Raw genomic sequence first — 24,683 nt, 5'->3', positions numbered from 1 at the left:
TGAAACTTAGCAGAATTTGAACTTCAAGAAGAGCACCACCTCCTTCAAAGCAGACCTCTTGGGGGGCTGCTGCGCCTCAAAACACAGAAGTTGCTCTTCTGGAATGACCCGTGGTCCATTCTTTTAAATGTAGCACCATAGACTTAGAGTTAGAAGGGTCCTTAGAGGTCATCTAGACCGGCCTCCTCATTTTACAAGTAAACTGAGGCCTAGAGAAATTCAGTGATTTCTCCTAGGACTCGGGATACTCAGGGACTTCAAACATCATACAGGTAGTAGGAGACAGGGAGGCGCGAGGCTGAAGCCCAAGTTCTCTGATGCTAAATCTAACAGTTTCTACAGCACTGGACCTCCTTCCCAATGTCCTCTATGTTGGCAAATCTTTGCATTGGGTATTTGGAATTAGCTCCAATTTGGGGTCAGTTTTGATTAGCACGTGGGGTAATGTGGTTTGGGCTCAGAGGCAGCATGAGATAGTGGAGTGAATACAGGACCTGAGTCAGAAGATCTGAGTTTGAGTCTTGGCTCTAACTGATGACTTGGGGAAGGTCCGTGTCCACATCTGTAAAACAGGAATATGTTTCTACTTGCTGCCCTCCAAGCATGTTCTGAGGAAAGCACGGTGTGATGGGTAAAGCCCTATGGGAAGGTGAAACTGTGGGGCCGATTCGTTGGTGTTCCTCTGGAGATAATTTCTAAGGATGATTGTAGAGACGTCTTAAACAAAGGCTGCATTGTTGAAAGAAATGAGTTGGGATAGATTACAGAAATTCAGTGGAGTGAGAAGACCATTGGATTTCACAGAATCTCAGAATTTGAATGCCAGGACCTGTGTCCAGATTCTTGGCATATAATTTGCCCTGGAGTAAGCTGCTTAACTTTGGGGTGACCTGGGGTATGTCCCGTGACCTCTTCAGGCTGGAGTTTCCTCTTGTAGGATGAGGGCGCTGGGCATGTGAATATAAAAATCCTGTTGTGATGGTGGTTGTTTTTTTAAACACTGTCTTAGAACATTTAGCCGTGTCCCGCGTACACCAACACCGGCTCGAATTGAAGATATTAGCAGTTCTTGCTCTGGGTTATACTCCAAACCAGGGATTGGTTGAGTGATGATAATTGGAGGTTTTCCCACAGATTACTGCCAATGCGTATGAACAGGAAGCAGCCTCAAAGGAGTGTAGGCCTTTGGGAGCCTCGAAGGATTCAGAGATAGAGCCCAAGGACTGCCGGTCTAAGGAACAATCCCCAAAGCTGCTGCTACAGAATTCCTGCCCAAGGCTGCCTGAGCATCATCAGACACTCAAGGAGGAGCCACGGCGTCTTAAAGAGAATGGTGAGAACCACAGCATTGTGGGGAAAAGGAGAGCTATGCCTAAGAGGTCTGGACCTCAGCAAGGGGTGGTGACATTTTTTTTAAGTGTATTTTTTATGTTGTGTCTGACTGCACATTTATAACCTTTATCAAATTGCTTGCCTTCTCAATGAAGGGGGAAGAAAGGGAGGGTGGAAGAGAATTTGTAACTCAAAATTGTAAAAAAAAAAAAAAAAGATTAAAAATTTCTTTTCCATGTAATTGGAAAAAATAAGATATTAAAATTAAAAAATTTCTAATTATATGTAAAAATTTTTTAAATTTGTTTTTTAAAATTTTGAGTTCCAAATTCTCTCCTTTCCTCTCTCCCCTCCCCCTTCACTGAGAAGGCAAGCAATTTGATATAGATTATGCATGTGCAGCAGTACAATATATATTTCCTTATTAGTCATTTTGTCAAAGAAAACACAGACCAACCCCCCCCACCCCCCCAAAAAATAAAGATACAGGGGGCAGCTAGGTGGTGAAGTGGATAAAGCACCAGCCCTGGATTCAGGGGGACCTGAGTTCAAATCTGGGGTCAGACACTTGACACTTACTCGCTAGCTGTGTGACCCTGGGTAAGTCACTTAACCCTCATTACTCCACCAAAAAAAAAAAAGATTAAAAAAGTATGCTTCAATCTGCATTCAGACTCCTATCAGTTCTTTCTCTGGTGTTGGATCTTTGTATTGCTGAGAATAGCTGTCATTCACAGTTGATCATCCTTATAGTATTGCTTTCACTGTTTGCAGTGTTTTCCTGGTTCTGCTTACTTCACATTGCATGAGTTCATGTAAATCTTTCCAGGTTTTTTCTGAAAGTAGCCTGCTCATCTTTTCTTATAGTACAATAGGATTCCATCACAACCATATCCTGCAACATTTTTAGCCATTTCCCAATTGATGGGCATCTCTTCAACTTCCAGTTCTTTGTCAACACAAAAAGAGTTGCTTATACAAATAAGTCCTTCTCCCCCCACCCCTCTTTTTTAATGATACAGGCTTAGTAGTGGTATTTCTGGGTCAAAGATTATACACAGTTTTATAGCCCTTTGGGTGGAGTTCCAAATTGTTTTCTAGAATGGTTAGATCAATTTACAACTCCATCAACAGTGCATTGGTGTCCCTATTTTTCCCACATCCCCTCCAACATTTGCTATTTTCCTTTTCTATCATATTAGTCAATCTGATAAAAGTGAGGTGGTACCTCAGAGTTGTTTTAATTTGCATTTCTCTAATCACTAGGGATTTGGAGTATTGTTTCATATAACTATAGATAGCTTTGATTTCTTCGTCTGAAAACTGCCTGTTCATATCCTTTGACCATTTATCATTTGGGGGAATGTCTTTTGTTCTTATAAATTTGACTTAGTTCTCCATATATTTGAGAAATTAGGCCTTTATCAGAGAAACTTGTTGTAAACATTCCCCCCACACCCCCAGTTTTCTGCTTTCCTTCTAATCTTGGTTGCATTGATTTTGTTTGTGCAAAACTTTTTAAATGGAATGTAATAAAAATTATCTATTTTACCTCCATAATAGTGGGTCGTAACACTGTAGACATTTTGATGGATGTAAACACTCAGTGGAGCAGTTGGATACTGGTGTACTCTGGGTCTTGAGCTGGAGTATAAGTATCATGTCTGTTGCTTTGTCTCAAATTAATTTCTGTATTGGATATCGGAGTCAGGATTTTCCCTTTCTCCTTCTATTTCTTTTTCTTTTTTTTTTGGTTCTCAAATTGCATGTGAAAGTATATAACAGGAAGCTCGTGTTCACTGCTGTGTGCATTTGTCTGAGGTCTCTTTGTTAGTCACCAGCAAGATGGGAGTATGCTTTCACAAGGGCAAACCTTTGCCGGCCCCAGACATAGGGGCAGCAACAGATTCTGAGAGGAGTTGGTCGGTGTGCTTCAAATATGCTTAAGTCGTGGGCACTTGGGAAAATGTCTGGGCCTTAAACGTCTTCCTTCTTCTCCTCAGCTGTTCTTGCTCCCCGGGTTCCTACCTTGCCTAAGATGGGTAGTGTCAGTGACTGGGAAATGGCAGCTGAGTCCCAGGTAAGTTGCCATTTGCTCTTTCTTCTCTTGAGATCAGATCCACCCTCACATTGGGCCCCAGTCCTCTTCCTTCCCCCACACCTTTTCTTTCCTTTCTGGGGCTGTGCTAGAGAGTCTTGCCTATGCTATTGATCACTACCTTGTTTCCCCATCCTCTGGTGGTCTTCCTCTTTTGGCACAAACCCCATTCTTGAGAAATCTGATGTTCCTTCAGTTATTTGTCTTGGATTCATTCCTTTGGACTTTAGCTCTCCCTGTTATTCTAGCTGGGCTGGGCGATTGTCCATGATCTATAACTCCTGACTGGGGGCACCTTGGGTTATTTCAGGGGTCGGTAACAGATGAGGATGCATCGTTGTACTCCTCCACAAGCCATGGGAACCCTGCTCAGAAGGCCATATGCACCAATGCCACAAGAGAGAGTTATGGAAATGAGCTTTCACTGGGTAAGCCCCGATTTTTCTTGTAATTGACAGTTAATATGGTTCTAGTGCATTTCATTCTCTGATAACTCTTTGGGTGGACATTCTGTGGAGTCCAATGCCTATGTAGTAAGGACTGTGACCCTACCATGTTCCTTCCACAGGAGAGGTTCATATCTAACATTGTTGCAAACTGCCCATCCCTAGGCCTTCTAATGGGTGGGAGAGTGTGCTTACATTTACATCATTGAGTACCCTTCTTCATAGTAGCCTAGTCTAGTTTCCATCATTTGTATCATTTCCAGTTGTATACCATGTCTTCATATATGTTTCAAGGAAATTGGTGTTGGTTACATTTTCTTTATAAAGACAGCAATGGCTTCTTTTGTAATTTACTAATAAGAATTTGCTATTTGTGCTTCTCTGCTGCTTCATCAAGGAAACATCCCCCCTCCCCGCCCCGTTTCTTGTCGAAGCAAAGCGGGAATGTAAGAATTGGTTTGGGGACTCATCTTTGGCTAAAATTAGAAAGCTTCAAGCGCACTATGCCTGGCTCCCTCCGCCCAGTGGGGATATGCACAAAAACTTAAGCCCCAGGCGCACTCTGTGCCCCAGCCGGCCTTGGGGCCCACTCCTAGGGGTGCCAACGAATTATCTTGGGGTGTGTGGGTGGTTGGCCCAAGTTTTCCTGTGAGAAAAGGGTTTTTTATTCTGGAGTGGGGGTAGAGTAGAGGAAGAGATGGTAGAGACAGGAGGAAGGAGACGAGAGGGGGAGTGAGCGACTGAGGAGGGGAGGTAAAGGAGAGACGAGAGAAAGTGCAGGCAGCGGCTACAGGGCAAGTGGTGAGCTATAGAGAGGAGGAGGGAGCGACCAAGGAGACAGAGGGAGCGAGTGCCCGAGGAGACGAGGAGATGGGAGGAGGAGACAGAGAGAGGGAGGAGAGTTCATGGTGGCAGGCGAGAGATGCACAGGGGGATAGAGAAGCAGCTGAGTCTGGTGGGCGAGTTTACAGGTCGTATCTGCTTTTCTTTGTTCCACATCAATAAATCCTGTTTTTTTGCTTTTATTGAAAAGAGGCTTTTAAATCTTTTTTCTTATTAGTCTGGGAGAAGCAGGTGGGGAGGGGGCAGTGTGAAGAGAGGAGGCTCGGGACCTAGTGGTTCCCCTTTGTTTTCAGCCTCCCAATGAACTCTTCCCATATTAAATTTGGCCCTAACAGATTGGTTGTCCATATGGAGCTTAACAAACCTGGGGGAATCTTTTAAAACTCCCCCTTGGGGCAGCTAGGTGGCGCAGCGGATAGAGCACCGGCCCTGGATTCAGGACTACCTGAGTTCAAATCTGGCCTCAGACACTTAACACTTTATTAGCTGTGTGACCCTGGGCAAGTCACTTAACCCCAATTGCCTCACTAAAAAAAAAAAACAAAAAAACTCCCCCTTACACTGCTCTTTGGCATTTTCTCCATGGGATGCTTCAAATTCTTTGAGGTGACAGTGTGATATAGACAAATGAACAGGGCAGAGGGAGTCAGAAGGCTGTCATTAAACATCTCTCTAAGGGATGGAGGCTTTAAGACATAGCAACAAGAGGGGCAGAATTCTACTTTTTAAACACTTATAAATCACAAAATTTATTTACCCTGATTCACATCTATGCGTGCACACATGCGCGCGCGCACACACACACACACACGCACGCATGCACACACACACACACACACACACACACGTGCGTGTGATCTCCTGGAAAGTGCAGAGAGAACCCTCAAATTCAGGGCTCCAGCGACCACTGTGGGGCCATGGACATGGCACTTAACAGACAGTTTCTCTGTGTGTAGATCGTTTCCTTGAGGATTTCTAAGCAGTAGTCTGACTACTCAGAATTACTTGATTGGCCGGGGGGGGGGGGGGGGGGGGGGGAGGCTGGCCCCTCGAATCATAGCATTTCAGAAGTGTAAGGACTATTAAAGGTCACCTTGTCCAGCCTGGATCTGAAGAGGAATCCCTTGTAGAACAACCCTGTCACATGCTCATCTGTCTCTGTTAATGGGGGAGACTAGTTGCCTCCCGAGGAAGCCCACTCCAATTTTGGGTGGCTCTAATTGTTAGCATCTCCATCTGTCTGTCTTCCTTTCCTTTTTATCTGTCTATCTTTATGTATGTATGTATGTGTGTGTGTGTGTGTCTGTCTGTCTATCTATATTTAATATTGTTAGCCTCCCTGCCACCCTCACTGATTTCTCTTGGTTCTTCCCTCTAGGCCCAAGGAGAACAAGTCTAGCCTGTCTTACCCATGTTAGCCCTTCAGATCCTTAAAGACTGTGTGAACAAGGGAGTTTAGGTCTCCCTTTCTTAAGTCTTCTCTTCTTTAGGGTAAATAGATGTTAATTCCACTAAATAGTGCTGCTTCCATTAGCCCTCCAGTGGCATGGCATCCACTTAATCCACCAATCTGGTTGCCTGCTCTATATACTCTCCAGTTTGTTAGTGTCACTTCTAAAAGGGGGCAGAGTACATTGGGATTACTACCTAATGCAGCCTCATATCATTTTAGCTTTTCTGGCAGCCAGGACCAATGATTACCTAATAATAAATTTGCAGGCTCTGAAAGCCCCCAGATCTTTTTCATATGAACTGTTGTCTAGCCATATCTTCCAAGTGCTTGTGCACTTGGTTTTTTGAATCCAAGTAAAAGGTTTAAAATTTAGTTCCTTCAGTGCTAGAGTAGATCTGGGATCAAAGTGGAAATGCCCATCGATACAGCTTTCATTCTTTCCATACCTTTTCATCCAATGCATTTCTTATCTGTGTCCTTTTGTAATTTTTCAATAGAATTCTGGCTATTCAACTACCTCTGAATTCACCTATGGTCTCTAAAGTGGGCACCGTGGCTTAACCCTAGGGGGATAATGATCTAATAATAAAGGGTATGCAAGCAACCAGTTTGTGGAAAGACGGGTCACGTTCTACTCTGCCTGAAATAACCATCTATGATACTTATTTGTAACAAAATACACCCACTGTGTTTTAAAAAATTAATTACTATTGCTATATTGGTTTTGGCAGTGAGCATATTAATATTTTATTAATATAATATCCAGTAAAGGATTGCTCACATGTCTCCCTACCTTCTCATGGTCTCAGGCCGCATGGTAGAGAAGGTTCTTATCACTTCTCACCTGGACTGTTGCAAAAGCCTCCCAATTGATCTCTCTGATTTGAGTTTTGCCCTTCTTGCCTTCTGCAATCTATTCTCCATACAGTTGCCGAACTGATTTCAGGTCTGATCATGTTACTTCTCTACTTAGTAAACTCCATTGGTTCCCTATTGATTCTAGAACAAAATATTATTTCACTTTTATCTCTTCCTTTTAAAATGTCTATCTTTGTGTACATTTTATAAACATACATAGTTATTCACATAATACTAATACATATGATTTGTAAGTAAATATACACATTGGGGGTATGTGCTCAAAACAGTTTTTACAGTTGGGGTGTGCTAGTGAAGAAAGTTTGGGGGCCACTGGTCCATCCCACTTGTCTTCTTTCCTACAAGGAAATCTGGAGAGACATTGTCACTTTCCTTTGGGAAACCACACATTTCCTCAAATTACCAGGTTACTGGATCAATAATTATCAAAATTCTCTGGTTTTGATAAAAAAAAAGATCAGTGATACAGGGAAAAAAAATCCAGGAATATGAGCAGTCATGTAGTCCTGCCCTAAAAAGGAAATGACTTGTTCTTGATGAGCCCTTGGTATCCAAGCCATTCCTTTAATAATATTTCATATCACCCCCAGATTAGATTAGTATGCTTCCTAAATCTAAGATTCCAGGAGCATACTTGCTCAATTGTGGCATTAACCAATAAGTGAATACCTTTCTTTGTTTAAATGATGCCAGCCTGAGGTCTCTTATAATAACTCCCTTCTCTGACTTTCACCGGCTCTTTTTCTTCTTCCTTGCCCATTATTGAGGTGACTGTCCTCCAAGAGTCTGTCCCAAGAGGCTGTCTAGCCCACCCCTCACCTAAGAACCCCCCCTACTTTCTATCTCTGCACTTTTTCAAACCCTGCTCTAGATTCCATTCTCACATCTTCACTGATGGCCCAAGTCTCTCTTTCTAGCTTTGGCCTTTTTGAGCTCCATACATGCCTCTCTGCCTGCACATCATGTCAGGACCTCACACCAGCTTATTCTCTTTTCCACTGAGCCTACGTCTGTTTCTTCTCTGTTTTACCAGGGGCCCATCTGTCACCCAGACATCCCCCTCCCCTGGTAAAACCTTGATGTATCACTGACTATAATAATGTCTCTCATTGGTTGGTTTGGTAGTCTCTTGTTGTCACTGGGCCATATTCAACTGGATTTCTTGAGGGTAAGGAGGATCTTAGGTTATTTTGTCTCACCTCTCCTCATCTGTATCTCCACTAATCCAATGCTCTACTCTCTGTTATTCCAATTGAATGAAGGGACTTGATGAAGGGTTCTTAACCTGGGGTCCCAGGAAGAGAGAGGGGCACATGGAATGTGCTTTATAAATGCTCATTGACGGCTGTGAACTTGGTTTTTAAAAAAAGTATTTTGATAACTGCACTCCAATATAATGTTTCCTCTGAAATCCCATATATTTAATGCATTTTAAAACTTTCCAAGAAGGGTTAGTCCACAGGTTTCACCACGATTGCTGAAGGGGCTCGGGACAAAAATGGTCAAAAGCCCTGGACTAGAGGCAGGAATGATCTGAAAGTCATTTCCATTTGACCTTGAGACTAATGTTGGAATAAGGAGGACTGGGCTGCTAGGTGGTCTTTAAGGTCCTTTCCAGTGAGTTCTAAGCCTTCTGCGTCCTAATCTAATTTTACTTCCCAGTGCCTCATGATTATTTTTGATCACCTCATTAATGAAGCTGACTAGATTCTATGTCCTTCTCCTCCTCCTTCCTGACCTTAATTTTCCTAGGCAACTTGGTGGTGCAGTGGATGGAATGCTGGGCCCGGAGTCAAGAAGACCTGAGTTCAGATCTGGCCTCAGACATTAGTTCTGTAAATCTCTTAACCTCTGCCTCCGTTTCTTCATTTGTAAAATGGGGATAATAATAGTACTTATGTCAGGATTTGTTGTGAGAATCATATAAGCTAACATATATAAAGTATTTTGCACACCTTAAAGTGTTCCATAAACACCATCCTCCTCCTCCTCATCTAATGTGAGGTTTGTGCTACTCACAGGCAGATTTAGCTTTTGGACCAATTCATAATTTAACTTTACTAAAGGTTTTCGTATCAGGTGTTGGGGTTCCCAGGACTTTTCTCCATGCTTCCCTGTAAGAAGAACAAATGGACTGGGCACCAAGTGGTAATTAGGAGGAGCACAGGGAGGTGCCAGGAGTGCTCTGGAGAGCCATGCTATGGTTCATCCATAATGGAAAAGTCCCTACAGAGCTGCCCAAGTTGAGTTACTTATTTTTTTTTTTTTGAGAATTCTTTTTCTTTTTCTTTTTTTTTTTTATTGAGGCAATTGCGGCTTAAGTGATTTGCCCAGGGTCACACAGCTAGTAAGTGTCAAGTGTCCGAGGCCAGATTTGAACTCAGGTACTCCTGAATCCAGGGCCAGTGCTTTATCCACTGCGCCACCTAGCTGCCCCCAAGTTGAGTTACTTATGAGCCACTGGCCACATTGATTGGTAAAGGGATTGTATCAAGAATCTGTGAAACTCTTATATGGAAGAAATTACCAGGCTTAACAATATTTTCCTTTTAGAAGTTTCCTGATCAGACCAGAGGCTCTTTTTCTCAATCTTGTTAAGGTCTGATCCTTGCTGGCAGCTTCCTTCCTTCAATGTTGGCTGCACCCTTGGCTAAGCATTAAATAAACCCCTGGGCTACTGAGTGTCACTTGGGATTGCTGCTTATTTCATGTCACTTGCCTGCCAAGATGAGGTACCTGCTCCTGCCAGGCTGGATTCTCTTACTCTTCCTGGGCTTTGGCCCTTGCAGTCTGGCCCAGGAACAACCACAATCTTTTTAAAGAGAGAAGGGGCCTCAAAAAAGTGTTGTTCAGGCCTGTGGTTTCATCATTGTAAGGAACTCCTGGTGAGGAAACTCCTTCCATCGGGGAACAAAGGAAGAGAGCAAGCATTGATTAAGCACCTGTTTAATGCCAGCGTTTCACACATATCTTGATCTCTTCTGATGCAGATCAACTCCTTCTGTACAACTTCTAGTCTCAGAAAGCTAGCGGGAGTGATGTACTCAGGGTCACACAACCAGGATCATTCAGAGGGTCAACCCTGAACACAGGCCTGCTTGACTCAGGGACTTGTTCACACTGTGTCTCTTCAAAAAAAGTTAGGGTAGTTAAAACACAGACAAACAAACAAACAAAAGCTAAGAATGAATAAGACTAATTTTCATTTTAAAAACTTGAGTGTTTTAAAAAAAATGCCTACAACTAACTTGAAGGTTTTTCCTGTCACATTCTAATGAGGCGTGCCAGGGGACTGTGAGTGGGGCCTCTCTCTAGCCAGGTGTAATAGTCTAGGCAGCATGCATGTTTTGTCCACTTTGTTTTTCTAGTGTGAGTGGCTGGACTGATTTTTCCCATAATGACTGCTTTCCTGGGGAAGTTTTGGATCTCTATTCACATTTATGTTAGAACAATACAGAATTCTTAGACGAAGCTCAGAACAAAATGCATTTAAAATGGCATTTTGTTCAGGTGGGTTGTATGACTTCTAAGAATCAAAGAACAGTTAAACCCAGCGGGCTCAGAACCTCTCTCAGGTGTGTGTGTGTGTGTGTGTGTGTGAGTGACTAGGTTGGCTTTCAGGTCATCTCTGTCTCTGCTCTCCTTCAGTAGCACAATATTATTGACTATAGGGCATAAGAGGAGGAGCATCCAATTCAAATATTTGTTAAACACCAACTGTGTGACCAGGTCCTCACCTTCAAGGAATTTACAAGGGAAATAAGCATTCATAGAGTGTCTCATTTGAGACTTAGAACAACACAGTGAAAGGTAGGTGTTCTTATTAACCTCCTTTTACAGTTGAGGAAACAGAAGCAGAGACAACAAAGTGATTTGCCCAGGGTTCCATGGCTTTTAAATGACTGAAGCTGGATTTAAACTGAGATCTTCTGACTCCAGGCCCAGCACTCTCTCTGTTTTGTCACCAGCTGCCTCCATGGGGACATGACACATTTGCACATAACTAGAACACAAAACAGAACGTGTGTGTGTGTGTGTGTGTGTGTGTGTGTGTGTGTTTGCTCAGTTGTGTCCAACTCTGTGACCCCATTTGGAGTTTGCTCAGCAGAGATCCTAGAGCGGTTTGCCATTTCCTTCTCCAGCCCATTTTAGAGATGAGGAAGCTGAGGCAAACAGGGTGAAGTGACTTGCCCAGGGTCATACAGCTAGTAGGTGAGGCCAGATTTGAACTCAGAAAGATGAGTCTTCCTTACTCCAGGGCTGCAGCTCTATCCACTGTGCCAGCTAGCGGCCCCATGTGTGTATAAAAGAGATAGGAAAAAATGCCCCATGAGGTCTGGTGAGCAGAGGACACTAGGGGAGTGTTTTTCTGGTCACTTCTAGGAGTGTAATGAAACCAAGTCTACTGGTGTTTGCCCATTTCTCCAAGGAGAACCTGAGCACTATCTTTTCCTCTATGCACACCTGTCTGCCATCTTTCCAATTGCATATGCCTTTTTTTTTTTTTTTAAGTGAGGCAATCGGGGTTAAGTGACTTGCCCAGGGTCACACAGCTAGTAAGTGTTAAGTGTCTGAGGCCGGATTTGAACTCAGGTACTCCTGACTCCAGGGCCGGTGCTCTATCCACTGCGCCACCTAGCTGCCCCAGCATATGCCTTTTTTACATCTTGGGCTTCTGTCTATGGTGAGAACATCAGTGTGGCTATGGTTCATTTCCTCCCAGGGTGAGTCAGGTTGTTAACTGTTAGAGATTAGAGATGAAGGGTGCCACAGAGTGTGAGTGGTCTGAGAACCATGAGGTTTCCTGTTTCTTTTCCACCACCATCCCTGCAAAAGAGGAACAAGATGCACAGCCCCGAAACCTATTTCATATTTTTGTCTATCTTATGGTTCACTATGGTCAAACCTGCCCCTCACCCCTATCACCTGGTGGCCAAATTGTGCAGCAAATCACAGGGGTGCAATGGGACATTAAACATTTCACCTTAATGACTTATTAATAAAGATTAGTACTTCTTTTGGCCTCAGGGAGCTGTGAAAAAATCCCTGAGATACCAAGGACACCAGGAACCAAGAAAGTCTGAGACCCTCTGCTGTAGAGCTATAGCAAGCTGACCTTTGACTGTAGTCAGACACTTTCTCACGGGTTTGCACTGCTAGAGCTTTCGCTGGGGCAGAGCTTTTCCTGACAAGAAGCACAAAGGTGCACTTTTACTCTAATGATTGCATATGATTAAAGAATTCCTTCTGGGATCTGGAGCTGATGGAACTACATTTCTGCCCTTCCCCCCATTACCCCAACCTTAAAAAAACACCCAGGGCAGCTAGGTGGCACAGTGGATAAAGCACTGGCCCTGGATTCAGGAGGACCTGAGTTCAAATCCAGCCTCAGACACTTAACACTTAATAGCTGTGTGACCCTGGGCAAGTCACTTAACCCTCATTGCCCCGCAAAAAACCAAAGCAAAACAAAACAAAACAAAAAAACCCCAAACGATTCCCCTTTATCAAGCAGATCTTTTCTTTGGTTAACTTTCTCCATTCTTTTTTTTTTAATGTGTTTTTGCTTTTATACTACTGTCACCTTATAAGGTGCCAGCTCTTCCTTTCCATGATTTCCTCCCCAATGAGAGAAAAAAAAATTAAGAAAACTATCTGATACAGTTACTGTGACTCCAAGAGTGTGTTCGATATCTCACACCCAGAGCCTTCCAGCTTTGTGCATTCTCGTATCAGTTATCTGGAACTGATATTGGTCATCATACATGTTCTGAATTGTGTCATCTTCATTTATAGTATCATAGTGTATGTTTTTCTTCAAGTTCTACTTAACTTATTCTGTGCCATTTCATACGTCTTCCCATATTTCTCACATTTGTTCCTTGTGACAAAGTAGTATTCTATCCCGTTTATCTCCCACATCTCGTTGAATCATCCCCCCAGATAATGGGCACTTCTCTTGTTTCTGGTTTGTTTCTTGCTCCAAAAGTACCTGTTGTGAGAATTTTTGGTCTCTACAAGAATTTTCTTTCTACTGTTGACCTCATTCTCCCTCCCACCTTCCTCATTTACATTGGTGCTGAAGACTTTATCATGCCATATCTTTTTTTGCTGCATCTCTTTTAATCAGAAGCAATCCACAAGCTTTTATTAAGGGCCCTCCCATTATGTTCCAAGTACTGTGGAAGATGCTGGGGATATAAACAAAAAAACAAAGCAATTCCTGACCTAAAGGAACTTCAGTTCTGTTGAGAGAATGGTCTCTTTTAATCTTCTAGTCAATATCTCTAAAATTCTTGTTGTAACTTTTGTGATCCTAAATGTAACATCACTTGGGCACCTGGACCTCCCTGACAACCCTCTCCTTAGAGTTAACATGAACATACACTGTTATTATGGACCTCTGTATCTTCAGAAATAGATTGTCATCAGTCTGTGATTAATTAACCAGGTACTCTAGAAGTAGAAGTGTCAGGTGAATGGAATTTTCTGATTATTCAAGGATTACTTATCTCCATAACTCTGTCTGTTTCAACTCTTGCTGAAAATATTTTGGAAATCTGTGTCTGCTTTTCTTCCTAGGAAACTTGAAGAACCTTTCTTTTCTCACTGAATATCTTGCAGGACTTTGGAGTCATCCCATCAGACATGAGTGCTAGCTATCTAGGGCGGGTAATAACTATAGGGCTAGTGCCAGGCACTGTGCTAAGTGTTGTGGGGACACAATGAAAGGCAAAAGACAGTTCCTGCCCATTAAGGAGCTCACAGCCTATTAGGGGAGACAATATGAAAAAAACTATGCACAAATAAGCCATATACAGGACAAGTAGGAAGTAACCAACAGAGGGACAGCACTAGGATAAAGAGGGGTTGGGAAAAGCTTCCTATACAAGGTGGAATTTTAGGTGGGGACTTGGGGGAAGCCAGGGAAGCCAGGAGGTAGAAGATATAAGATATCTCATTTTTACTAGCTAGCCAATAACATTTTTTTTCATCTTTTTTGCATCTTTCTCTTAAAAAGTGAGGTGCTCAGGGGCACCGGCCCTGGATTCAGGAGGACCTGAGTTCATATCTGGCCTCAGACACCTGACACTTACTAGCTGTGTGACCCTGGGCAAGTCACTTAACCCCCATTCCCCCCCCCCCCCCAAAAAAAGTGAAGTGCTCAGAAAAAACCCAAAATTGTTTAATTGAAAGTTGCAGCTAGGAGTTACTGGTTAACTAAGTTTAAAACCAGAATTATAAGAATCATAGGATTTTAGAGCTGGAAGGGACCTCAGAGATCAGGTTATTTTATAGCTGAGGAAATTGAGAGCCAGAGAGGCTCTGTGACCTTCCTGAGGTCCTGTGGCTAATTATTAACAGAACCAGGTCTGGACTCAGTATTCCACATTTAGAGCTGGAAGGGATGTTCTAAGTCACCAAGCCCAGAGAGGTGTCTTGATCGGGGTCATGGCAGTTAGGGCCACAGGCAGGATTCAGACCCAGACTTTCCTCACTTGAGGCCCAGGCCTCTGTACTGGTCCTCGTTGCCCCTCCATGTCTCCTGGCTTCCAGTCCAGCTACAGTTGTTCTAATGAACATTCCTCTTCCTTATCCCCTAAGGCCAAATGTACACTCACTTCTTTTGGCATGGTGTGGCTGGCATAGAGGAGTCACCTGGGTTTGAATCCTTTCTCTGATACAGACTCGTTCTGTGACCTTGGGAAGGTCATTTAACTTCTCAGCCTCAGTTTTCTCTTAGTCACAAAGGATATTGTGCCCTTCTGCCCATCCAACAGGGTTTTTGTAACGATCAAATGAGAACTTACTTAAACCTTAAACACATCACCTCTTATCATCAGCGTCACCATCGTCATTATTCCTATGGGGTCATGTTCTGTCTGCCTCTATCAGGGAAAGGGACTGAACTTTGGGAAAGTTGAGGAACCTACACAAACCATCATTTCTCCTTTTTGCCTCCCTGTGAACTGGATTTCCAGTTTTGAGACCTAGCAGGATCTCCTGGCCAGAACAAGGAAGAGAGCCCTGTGTACCAAACCTTGTGGACTCTGGGAAGAGAGAGAACCCTGAAGATCATAGTAGGTGTGAAGAACAAGTGAGACTAGGGCAGACATCCTCCATGAAGGAAATAAAATCCTGGGAAGAACAGGAACAGTGGGATGTGGAAGATATGAGGGTTACGGGGGTGCACTGGGGCTATGAGGAAACAAAGACTTTCCTTGCAATCCTTGGTGAGGCTCCCTTTTCTGAAAAACTTCGGACTTGTCATCAGAACCGCCCCATCTACCGGGCCATCTCTGAACGATTGAGAGAGCGGGGTTTCCTGCGAACCCTGGAGCAATGCCGATACAGGATCAAAAACCTTTTAAGAAATTATAGGAAAGCTAAGAGCAGTCACCCCCCTGGCACTTGCCCTTTCTATGAGGAGTTGGACACTCTGGTGAAGGCTCGGGCTGCTGTCAGAGCCACAGACGTCTCAGAGAAGGCTTCAGGTCTCCCCAGGTTGGGGGATAGTGATGCTGAGACAGAAGAGCAAGAAGAAAGGAACTGGGAACATGAAGCAGCTACAGAGGCCACAAGAGCTGAAGATTGTAATGGGGATGAGATGGTCACTGAAGAACCAATCCAGGCACCCAAGATGCCTAGGGGCTCAACCTTTTTCCAAAGTCGTGTTGGTAAGAATCTGTTAGGGTCCTCGCACCTATCCCTACCCTCGACTGCTTCATCCCCTGCCCTGTCTCCCTCTAGTCGTTCTCTGTCCCAAATTAATCCATATACAGACACAAAACAAAGGGTGTGGGGTGGGAGGAATGATTAGTTAGTGAAATTGGAAGTGTTAAAATTGAAGACCTTGAGAGCTAGAAGAGGCCCCAAAGGTCATATTTTAGATTGTAAACTTTATGTGGGTAAAGACCACGTTTTATCTAAGTGTTGTTTATTCCTACTACCTAGTATAGTTCTCTACACACATTAATGCTTGATAAATGTTGTTTGAATTGCATTTAGGTCTGCCGCTTCATTTTACAGCTGTGGGAACTGAAGCTTTGAGAAGTTGTCACTGGTCCAACATTGCCTAATTATAGTTAATATCCTCCAGAAGTTTAGAATAAAAAATCAATGTGGATGAATACAACACTAAATATATACAGTGTAGACTAGCATACCTCAACCTGATGACCCTGGTGTGGCATGAATAAAAGGACTGAAGAGTCCTTTTGGATCATTAAGCTAAATTCCCCCAATACAGACAGCATGCTGGGGTAGTGGGATCAAGTACCATTCAATTCAGTGAACATTTATTAAATGCAAATGTGTGTATGCACACACAGACATAATATATGATGTGCATGTATATAGACATACATAAATACATACACACCTCTGTATATATGGCACTGTGTCTGGCTCATATACATATATGTGCATATATTTGTCAAGTATTGTGGTGGGGATATAAGTACAAAGAATGAAGCAGCCCCCACTTAGAGCTTCCATAGGGAAATATAGCATGTGCACAGATAAGTAAATAAAATAGACAAAAAGATCTGGGTCCAGAATTTTGTAACTAGCTACTTCTTTGACATATTTTTTGGGGGCCCAAATTTTGACTTGAGAGCTTAGATGGGCTCTTTTATTTAGGGGAAGCAGGTCTGAGGGGGCAACAGTTTTGGCCTGATTGTCAGTGATACTCCTTTAGTGGGAGAATCGTTGGACATGGATTCTGTTCTTGACTGTGTTGATGGCTGTTGGACCTTGGATGGTTATTTAATCTTTCTGGGTTTCAGTTTCCTCATCTTTAAAATGAGGGGCTTGGACTAAACTCATGGAATCTTAGAACTGGAAGGGACCTTGAAGGGAAGCTAGCTTGAAGCCCCCTGTCTGGAGCATGAATTCCCCTCTGCAACCTTCTTGAGAAGTAATCATCTTCCCCCTGGTGGAAGGCCTTCTACAGAGGGAAATGCATGTATTAGCCAGGCTCGCAGATCCCATCCAGCTCTAATGTGCTGATTCTTTTTTCCTTTCCCTTGTGGTCTCATTTTCTTCAGAATTCCTCATATGCTCACCCGGCCTTTATCCCTAGGCCACCAGGCACCAACCAGAATGACCCTTTCCAGGTTTGAGAGCTCTAAAACCTTCTCTTCTGGTAGCAGGTGTGCACTGGAGCTATGAAGAAACCAAGACTTTCCTTGCTATTCTTGGTGAATCTCCTTTCTCCAAAAAACTTCAGACCTGTCACCAGAACAGCCAAGTGTATCGTGCCATTGCCGAGCGGCTACGCCAGCAAGGTTTCCTCCGGACACTAGAACAGTGTCGCTACAGGTTCAAAAACCTCCTACGAAGTTACCGGAAAGCAAAAAGCAGTCAGCCCCCGGGGGTTTGCCCCTTTTATGAAGAGCTGGACACTCTCATGCGTGCGCGAGCAGTTCTCAGAAGTGCCTGCCTCCCAGAAAGGCCAGGGAGGAGGGATGCCGAAGAACAGGACCACAGGGCCTGGAGACAGCAGGAGGAGGAGGAAGAGGAGGAAGAGGAAGAGGAAGAGGATGAGGAAGAGGAGGAAGCAGCTGAAGAAGATGGGGGCAGTGATGTGCCGACCGAGAATCTTAAGGCCTTTGACACTGCAGCTTCATTTAAAAGCTGCATTGGTAAGCTACTCCCTGTTCATTGGGCTTGGCCTAATGGAAATAGCATTGGACTGAGAGTCTAAAGGTTAGGAGCCTCATTCCAGCTCTGTTAATCACTGTGACCTTGAGCTTTTGTCACTGCCTCCATCTTCCTACCTGTTAAATAGGCATGATTTCTGCCTCTGAAGAAGCCCTTCATTGTAACTATTGAGAGGCAGCATGCTTTAGAAGATAGCATGCCAGACTCAGACACAGGAAGATCTGTGTGTCAGATCCTGTCTCAGACACTTCCTAGGCATGGAATCCAGACCAAGTCACTTCAAGTTTCTTATCCATTTCCTTATCTGTAAAATGAGGGGGTTCAACTCGATGGCCTGTTTGGCCCCTTCTCTCACTAAATCCATAATCCTGGCATCTCTAGGCCCCTAGACTCTTCCTGTTCTGATTGAATGTCCCTCCTTCATGTCTAGTCCTGACCATTGAAATAATCTAACCACACAACGAGCCATCTCAACAGTGTGGTCCGTTCTACCCTTCAGTTGTACATTCCATTGTCCTTCCTCCATTCTTGTCCTGGTGGCTCTCGGTGTGGCCTCACCTTCACCATCTGCCTTCTTTCCTTCTCCCAGGCCTTCGAGCATTCTCAAAGGAAGTCTTGAAGCTGTGTAAGAGATGATTATAAATTCCTACCATCTAGCCTTAGCTGGCTCACTTTGTGGCATACCTTTGATTCATTTCTGATGAACTTTCTACCACACTCCATGAGACGGCAGTTTAAAGGCTGTTTTAGCCCCCAACTCTACCCTGCTCCCTTTTCTCTTAGCCCTCGATATTGTCTCCTACTTTACTGAGAAGTTAAAAGGCCATCTGCCATAGGCTATCTTACCTTCCCTCCTCACCACCTTGGAACGTCTGTAGTTACTCATCTTTTACTCTTTCCCTTCACTTAACCTAATGCCAAATCTCATTCATACTCGATTCCATCCTTTCTCATCTTTTCCCCCATACATTCAGTATCCCTATATTCTGGCTCTTTCTCCTATGCCTAAAATGAACCTCAGGTCTCTTCCACCTAAAAAATCTTTCCCTTCATCCAAATACTCCCTGAAGTTGTCCTATTTTCACTTCTAAACATGTAGCATAGTCTTTAGTCTTCTGCCTGTACTCCTTTATTCCCTCTTAAAATCCCACAGCCTGGCTTCTGTCTCTAATGACATTGTTCTTTTCAAGGTCAGCAAGAACCTTTTGCCAGATCCGATGTTCTTTTCTTGGCTATATTCCTTCTATTCCATTCGGCAGCATTTTTACTTTCTTGACTCCTTGATATTCTTTCCTTCCTCACTTTTAATAACTTTTCTCCTAGCACTTTTCCCTCCAGGCTGCATCTTCTCTGTCTCATCTTTCTTGTTCCTTCACTCTCTCCACAACCTCTTTTGGGGGGTCTCATTCACTCTCATAACTTTAATTGGGAAGTCATCTCTGGCGATGACTCTCAAGTCCACGTATCCTGTTTTGATGCTTTCCTGAACTCTATCCCCACATGTTCAGCTGCCTGTTAAGCTTCTCTATGTGGCTATCATGACAGCACCTTAAAACTTAACATGTCTGAAATGAATCATGTCTCTTCCCACATCCAAATCTGCCCCTTTTCCCAGATTTCCAATTCTTCACGGCCCCATCATCCTCTGTCAAGCAAGAAACACTAGCATCCACTTTGAGTTATCCATCCTCCTAACCTCCCACACCCAGTCAGTAGCCAAGTCCTTCCTTCACAGCATCGCTCAAATCCATCTTATCAGTGCTTACATTGACACTATCTTATTACTTCCCCCAGGACTATTGTGGTGGTCATCTTTTGAGTCTCCCTACCTCCAATTTCTACCTCTTCTAAGCCATCTTTCAAATGGCTATGGGAATAATCTTCTGGTCTGAGTCTGAGCATATCATTCCCTGCTCAAAAAAGCTTCCATGGCTTCTCATTGTGATGGTGTCAAATGAGGGCCTGGCATTTGAAACCTTAGATAGTCTTGCTCTGGCATACCTTTGCAGCTTTGTTTTAAATGAAGCTTCTTTACACATTCTACATGTAAGCCAAACTAGATTGCTAATTGTTCTTGCATTTCATCCTTCATCTTTTCCCTCAAAGACAAGCAGGCCATCCATTGTGTCTGAAAGATCCCTCTTCTTCACTTCTTCCTACTACAATCCTAGCTGGGGTGCTTCCTTCTCCATTACATCTTGCCCTACTCTCCTGGCTGACAGTAATCCATTCTCTCCTCAGATTTTTCCGATTACTTCAGGCCTTCCTCTTGCCTTGATCCCATACATGTGTCATACTTATTTTTGTACATATTTTATCCCCTCCCTGATAAGGTGTAAGCTTCTGAGATGTCATGGACAGAGAGCCAAGTTACTGACTTGGGAGTGCTTGGGTTCAACTCCTGTCTGTAACATCTGTTGGCTGGACTCCCCAGGGCAGTCAGTGCCCTGGGCAGTTCTCTAATACTGTTAAGTTGCACAAAAGATTGTAAGAGGGAGTTTCCTCATTGGGAATTCTACACTCCAGTGAAATCACAGGCCCAGGCTTAAAATCACACAAGCTCCCAGATGACAGGGATGGTTATTTGTCTGTCTTTCTATTCCCATGACCTAGTACAGCAGGAACATAACACATATTGGCTTAGTGGGAATGGACTGAAGGGGCCGCTTGATCGCACAGTATCCTCTTGCATCTTTTTGTTTGTTTGTTTGTTTGTTTTAGTGAGGCAGTTGGGGTTAAGTCACTTGCCCAGGGTCACACAGCTAGTAAGTGTTAAGTGTCTGAGGCCGGATTTGAACTCAGGTACTCCTGACTCCAGGGCCGGTGCTCTATCTACTGCGCCACCTAGCTGCCCCCTCTTGCATCTTTATAAATGAATCAGTGCCCATCTGTGGGTGTGGGGTTTAGGTGGTTTTATTTCACTTAGCCACCAGCCAGTCAGAGATCAGGAGCTTTCAGGGTTGTGAGGGTCATGGCTTTTATTAACTTAAACAAGCAAATATGATCACCGGGTCAGGAGGGCATTTAAGAGATTTGTTCTAGAAGAATTTGGTTGGAAACTGGAATGAAAATTGTGCTTGAGACAGGTCCCATACTTCCTTGAAGAATCACTAGGCATTTTCTTTCTGATCTGTGTAGGCTAGTCATGGCAGAGAGCCTGAAGGAAGTTCTGTAATTAGATCTCCTTATGATAGTCCTTGTTTGTCTCCTAAGCAAAATTGATTCCTCATTCCTTGGCCTAGTGTGAATTTTCCAAGTTCAGACAAGGAACAGAGTTCAGGCTGTTTTCAAAATATGAATATTGCATTCCTACTCATCAGAACATTTTACCAAAAACTATACAAAAGACATAGAAGACATAATCCTTGCCCAAGAGGTGCTTTGAAATTTGGTTTTTGAAATTGAGCTTTTGTTTTTATATCACCTATGTTTTTCCACATAGCCTTATTCTTTCCTACTCCCATAGAATCATCCCTTATCACAGAGAATAAAAAAGAGGGGGAGAATAGTTCAGCAAAACTAAAAGGCACATAACCCAAGCCTGGCATCATATAGGCAATGTTGTATACCCATAGTCCCCAATGAATGAAGACTCACAGTATCCATTTCAAAGTAGGGAGGGAGGGAAGCTGGGTGGTGCAGTGGATAGAGCACCATCTCTGGATTCAGGAGGACCTGAGTTCAAATCCGGCCTCAGACACTTAACACTTACTAGCTGTGTGACCCTGGGCAAGTCACTTAACCCCAATTGCCTCACTGAAAAAAAAAATTAAACTAGATATGTTAGTTTAATTGCAACTTCCCTCCCTTTTTTTTTTTTTTTTGGTGAGGCAATTGGGGCTAAGTGACTTGCCCAGGGTCACACAGCAAGTAAGTGTTAAGTGTCTGAGGCTGGATTTGAACTCAGGTACTCCTGACTCCAGGGCCAGTGCTCTATCCGCTGCACCACCTAGCTGCCCCTCTAGTTTAATTTTAATTTTGTTCCTTTTTCTCCATGTATTTCCCCTAGCTCCCCATTTCTTTAGTCACTATCACAGCTACATTTCTATTCTTCTTTTTCAGGTTTGGACATGAAGTGTGAGAATGAAGAACAGAATTCAAAGCATGAAGTTTCTAAGGAGCTGCATAAGAGATTATCCAAACATTTGGAAGATGGTCACCAGCCTGTTTGGGGAAAAGACAGTGAGGATGAATATGAATCATCAAGACACTGTGAAAGTCCCTTAGAGGAACAGTGGGAGAAATGTGGTTCTGAAGAGGATTTAGAAAAATTAATAGATCATCAGGGATTATACCTAGCAGAAAAACCCTACAAATGCAATACATGTGTGAAAAGCTTTAGCCGGAGCTCTCATTTTATTGCACATCAGCGGATCCACACAGGTGAAAAACCCTACAAATGCCTTGAATGTGGGAAAAGCTTCAGTGACCGTTCTAACCTCAATACTCACCAGAGAATTCATACTGGAGAGAAACCTTACAAATGTCTTGAATGTGGAAAAAGCTTTAGTGATCATTCAAACCTAGTCACCCATCAGAGAATCCATACAGGAGAAAAGCCCTATAAATGTAGTGAGTGTTGGAAAAGCTTCAACCAGAGTTCCAACCTTATTAAACATCAGAGAATCCACATGGGAGGAAATACTGACAGACATAATGAGCATGGGGAAAGCTTTGCTAACAATCCATCTTTGAGGGCACACTTGAAGAACCATACGGGGGAGAAGATTTCTGAACAGCTTGAAGGAGAAAACAATTTCAATACGAGCTTAACTTGTCCCGGGCCCCAGAGAGCTGACTCTGGAGAAAAACCCTTTGAATGTCATGAATGTGGAAGAAGCTTCAGTAAGAGCTCAGCCCTTACTAGTCACCAAAGAATCCATACAGGGGAGAAACCTTATGAATGTACAGAATGTGGGAAAAGTTTCAGTAAGAGCTCAACCCTTACTAACCATCAAAGAGTCCACACAGGTGAAAAACCATATAAATGTGTTGATTGTGGGAAATGCTTCAGTGAACGTTCAAAGCTCATCACTCATCAGAGAGTTCACACGGGAGAGAAACCCTATAAATGTCTGGAGTGCGGGAAAAACTTTCGTGACCGTTCCAACCTCATTACTCACCACAGAATTCATACAGGAGAGAAACCATATAGGTGTGGTGAATGTGGGAAATGTTTCAACCAGAGCTCAAGCCTTATTATACACCAGAGAATCCATACTGGAGAGAAACCCTACAAGTGTACTGAGTGTGGAAAAGACTTCAACAACAGTTCACACTTCAGTGCCCACCGGAGAACACACACTGGACGTAAAGTTATATAGGAAAGAAAGAATAAACATTTATTTTAATTTTCTGGCATCATATGATATACTTGCTAGAAAATTACTTTTTTAAGCTTTAGGGTCAGTTCATCCCAGGGAAATAATACTGGTCTAAAGCCAAGCAGCTTGGATGTAAATTTTAGAACTCTAATATTAAAACACATTTCACAAAAAGAATTTGCTTTTGTGTTGGCAAAAAAAATCCCCACAAACATGTTCCTTAGGCCAGCCTCACCTTGGCTAATGAAAAACGTTGGAACTAAGCAAGTAATATTCAAAGTCCCAACATGAATTATTGGTCTAATACAGACAAGCCATTAGCATGGGAACTTTCTCACTCATTTCAGGAATCATGTATGGAATTAAAGCAATAAAAAAGCATTACCACATTATCACAGATTTCTGATTTTTAGCAAATCTGAAACACTTAATAGAAAACATTTCAGCCTTGTATTACAACCTTATAAGGCAAATAGAGATGTTTTCCCTTTTATTTATAAATGGGAAAATAAATGATTAAAATAAGAAGTCTTAAATGTAGCTCAGATATTGTTAACATTCATAGAGGAGAAAAACTTGTTAAAATTGATGAAAACATAGCTTTTAGTCTGGTGGGAAACTAGGCTTCGTAGGGAGATAAGTTTGGAACTCCTTTTTGTGCTTGGTGCTATGCTAGCAAACCCCAGGCTTATGCATTATGGGGAGGCTCAGGGGTCATGTTTTTTTTAAACTGGTGGTGGTGGTGTTCCATAAATTCAGAGTATGGGGGAAATGCTGATGGTGATATTACCTCATATTCTCCATGCCAACCTGTTTTGGAATTCCACCCAGGAATAAAAATAATGCCTAATTATTTTGATTATCTTAATAAAGTAGAATTTAGTCCTTGTCATTCTGTCTTAAAATAATTATTAAGACACAGATGAGCACTTGGTGGAGAACCACATTGATATGTTGTGTTCAGATGGATTTCTCCACTCCCATTCTTCAGCCTTGCTAAGAGAACTGTTTCTTTAGTACTGATTGAAATCTGGTGGAATCTTTGTGGTCTGATCTGTGTTGGAAATGAAGAAACTTGTTTATGTCATGGAAAATCTGGAGGACCATCATCCAAAGTTTAGTATGACTCAATTGCCTTCCAAAATAACTGCTGATGGAACAGATAGGGCAGAAGAAGCAGGTCACTTATCAGACTAGTTTGGAACCTCAAGTGTATATTAAAAGGATTGTGAAATAACAGTCATTTTTCTTTCTTGGTTCCCAAGCAATGCCATTCTGAGCCAATTTCTAATTCTTCTGGGGTCTCAAGGAAGGTTGGTTGTTTGGGGACCTTCACACAGGTACTGTCCCTGGAACATGGACACTGAGATGATATTGCAGATTAATATTGTCTTAGCTTTCAGTACATGCTGGAGAGCTCTGACAAGTTGAGATGTTTATAGACACCACTATGTCCTCACCCAAGTAGCTCTTCACACGGGATAGTCTAGGGGGTCCCAAGAGAACTGGTGCTAGGAACTCAACTCCTAAAAATCTAGAGCTCCATTGCCAGTTTTTGGAAAACAACTGACATGTCTTTAAAATATTTCTTAAATTCAGTTGTTTGTTTGTTTTTTTTGCAGGGCAATGAGGGTTAAGTGACT

The 24,683-nt window shown here is 43.0% G+C and overlaps 1 protein-coding gene across 4 annotated transcripts in view; it reads left to right on the top strand.

Annotated features, from left to right (window-relative positions):
* LOC122751498 (zinc finger and SCAN domain-containing protein 20-like) overlaps window positions 1-24,683 on the top strand; it is a 31,288-nt gene extending 6,605 nt beyond the window's left edge. For 3 of the 4 annotated variants that reach the window (XM_043998569.1, XM_043998570.1, XM_043998568.1), the window contains exons 3-8: window positions 1,135-1,333; window positions 3,336-3,412; window positions 3,741-3,858; window positions 15,034-15,729; window positions 17,203-17,697; window positions 21,779-24,683. In XM_043998569.1, coding sequence (XP_043854504.1) covers window positions 1,135-1,333; window positions 3,336-3,412; window positions 3,741-3,858; window positions 15,034-15,729; window positions 17,203-17,697; window positions 21,779-23,040 — 2,847 coding nt within the window. In that variant the 3' untranslated portion in view covers window positions 23,041-24,683. The remainder of the gene's footprint in view (window positions 1-1,134; window positions 1,334-3,335; window positions 3,413-3,740; window positions 3,859-15,033; window positions 15,730-17,202; window positions 17,698-21,778) is intronic. The other variant, XM_043998571.1, reaches the window with a different exon arrangement.

This window comes from Dromiciops gliroides, chromosome 3 (genome assembly GCF_019393635.1).
Source record: "Dromiciops gliroides isolate mDroGli1 chromosome 3, mDroGli1.pri, whole genome shotgun sequence".
In the NCBI taxonomy this organism is placed as follows: Eukaryota; Metazoa; Chordata; class Mammalia; order Microbiotheria; family Microbiotheriidae; genus Dromiciops; species Dromiciops gliroides.
Note: the sequence above shows the minus strand (reverse complement) of the source record. Positions and strands in the feature narration are given on the sequence as shown.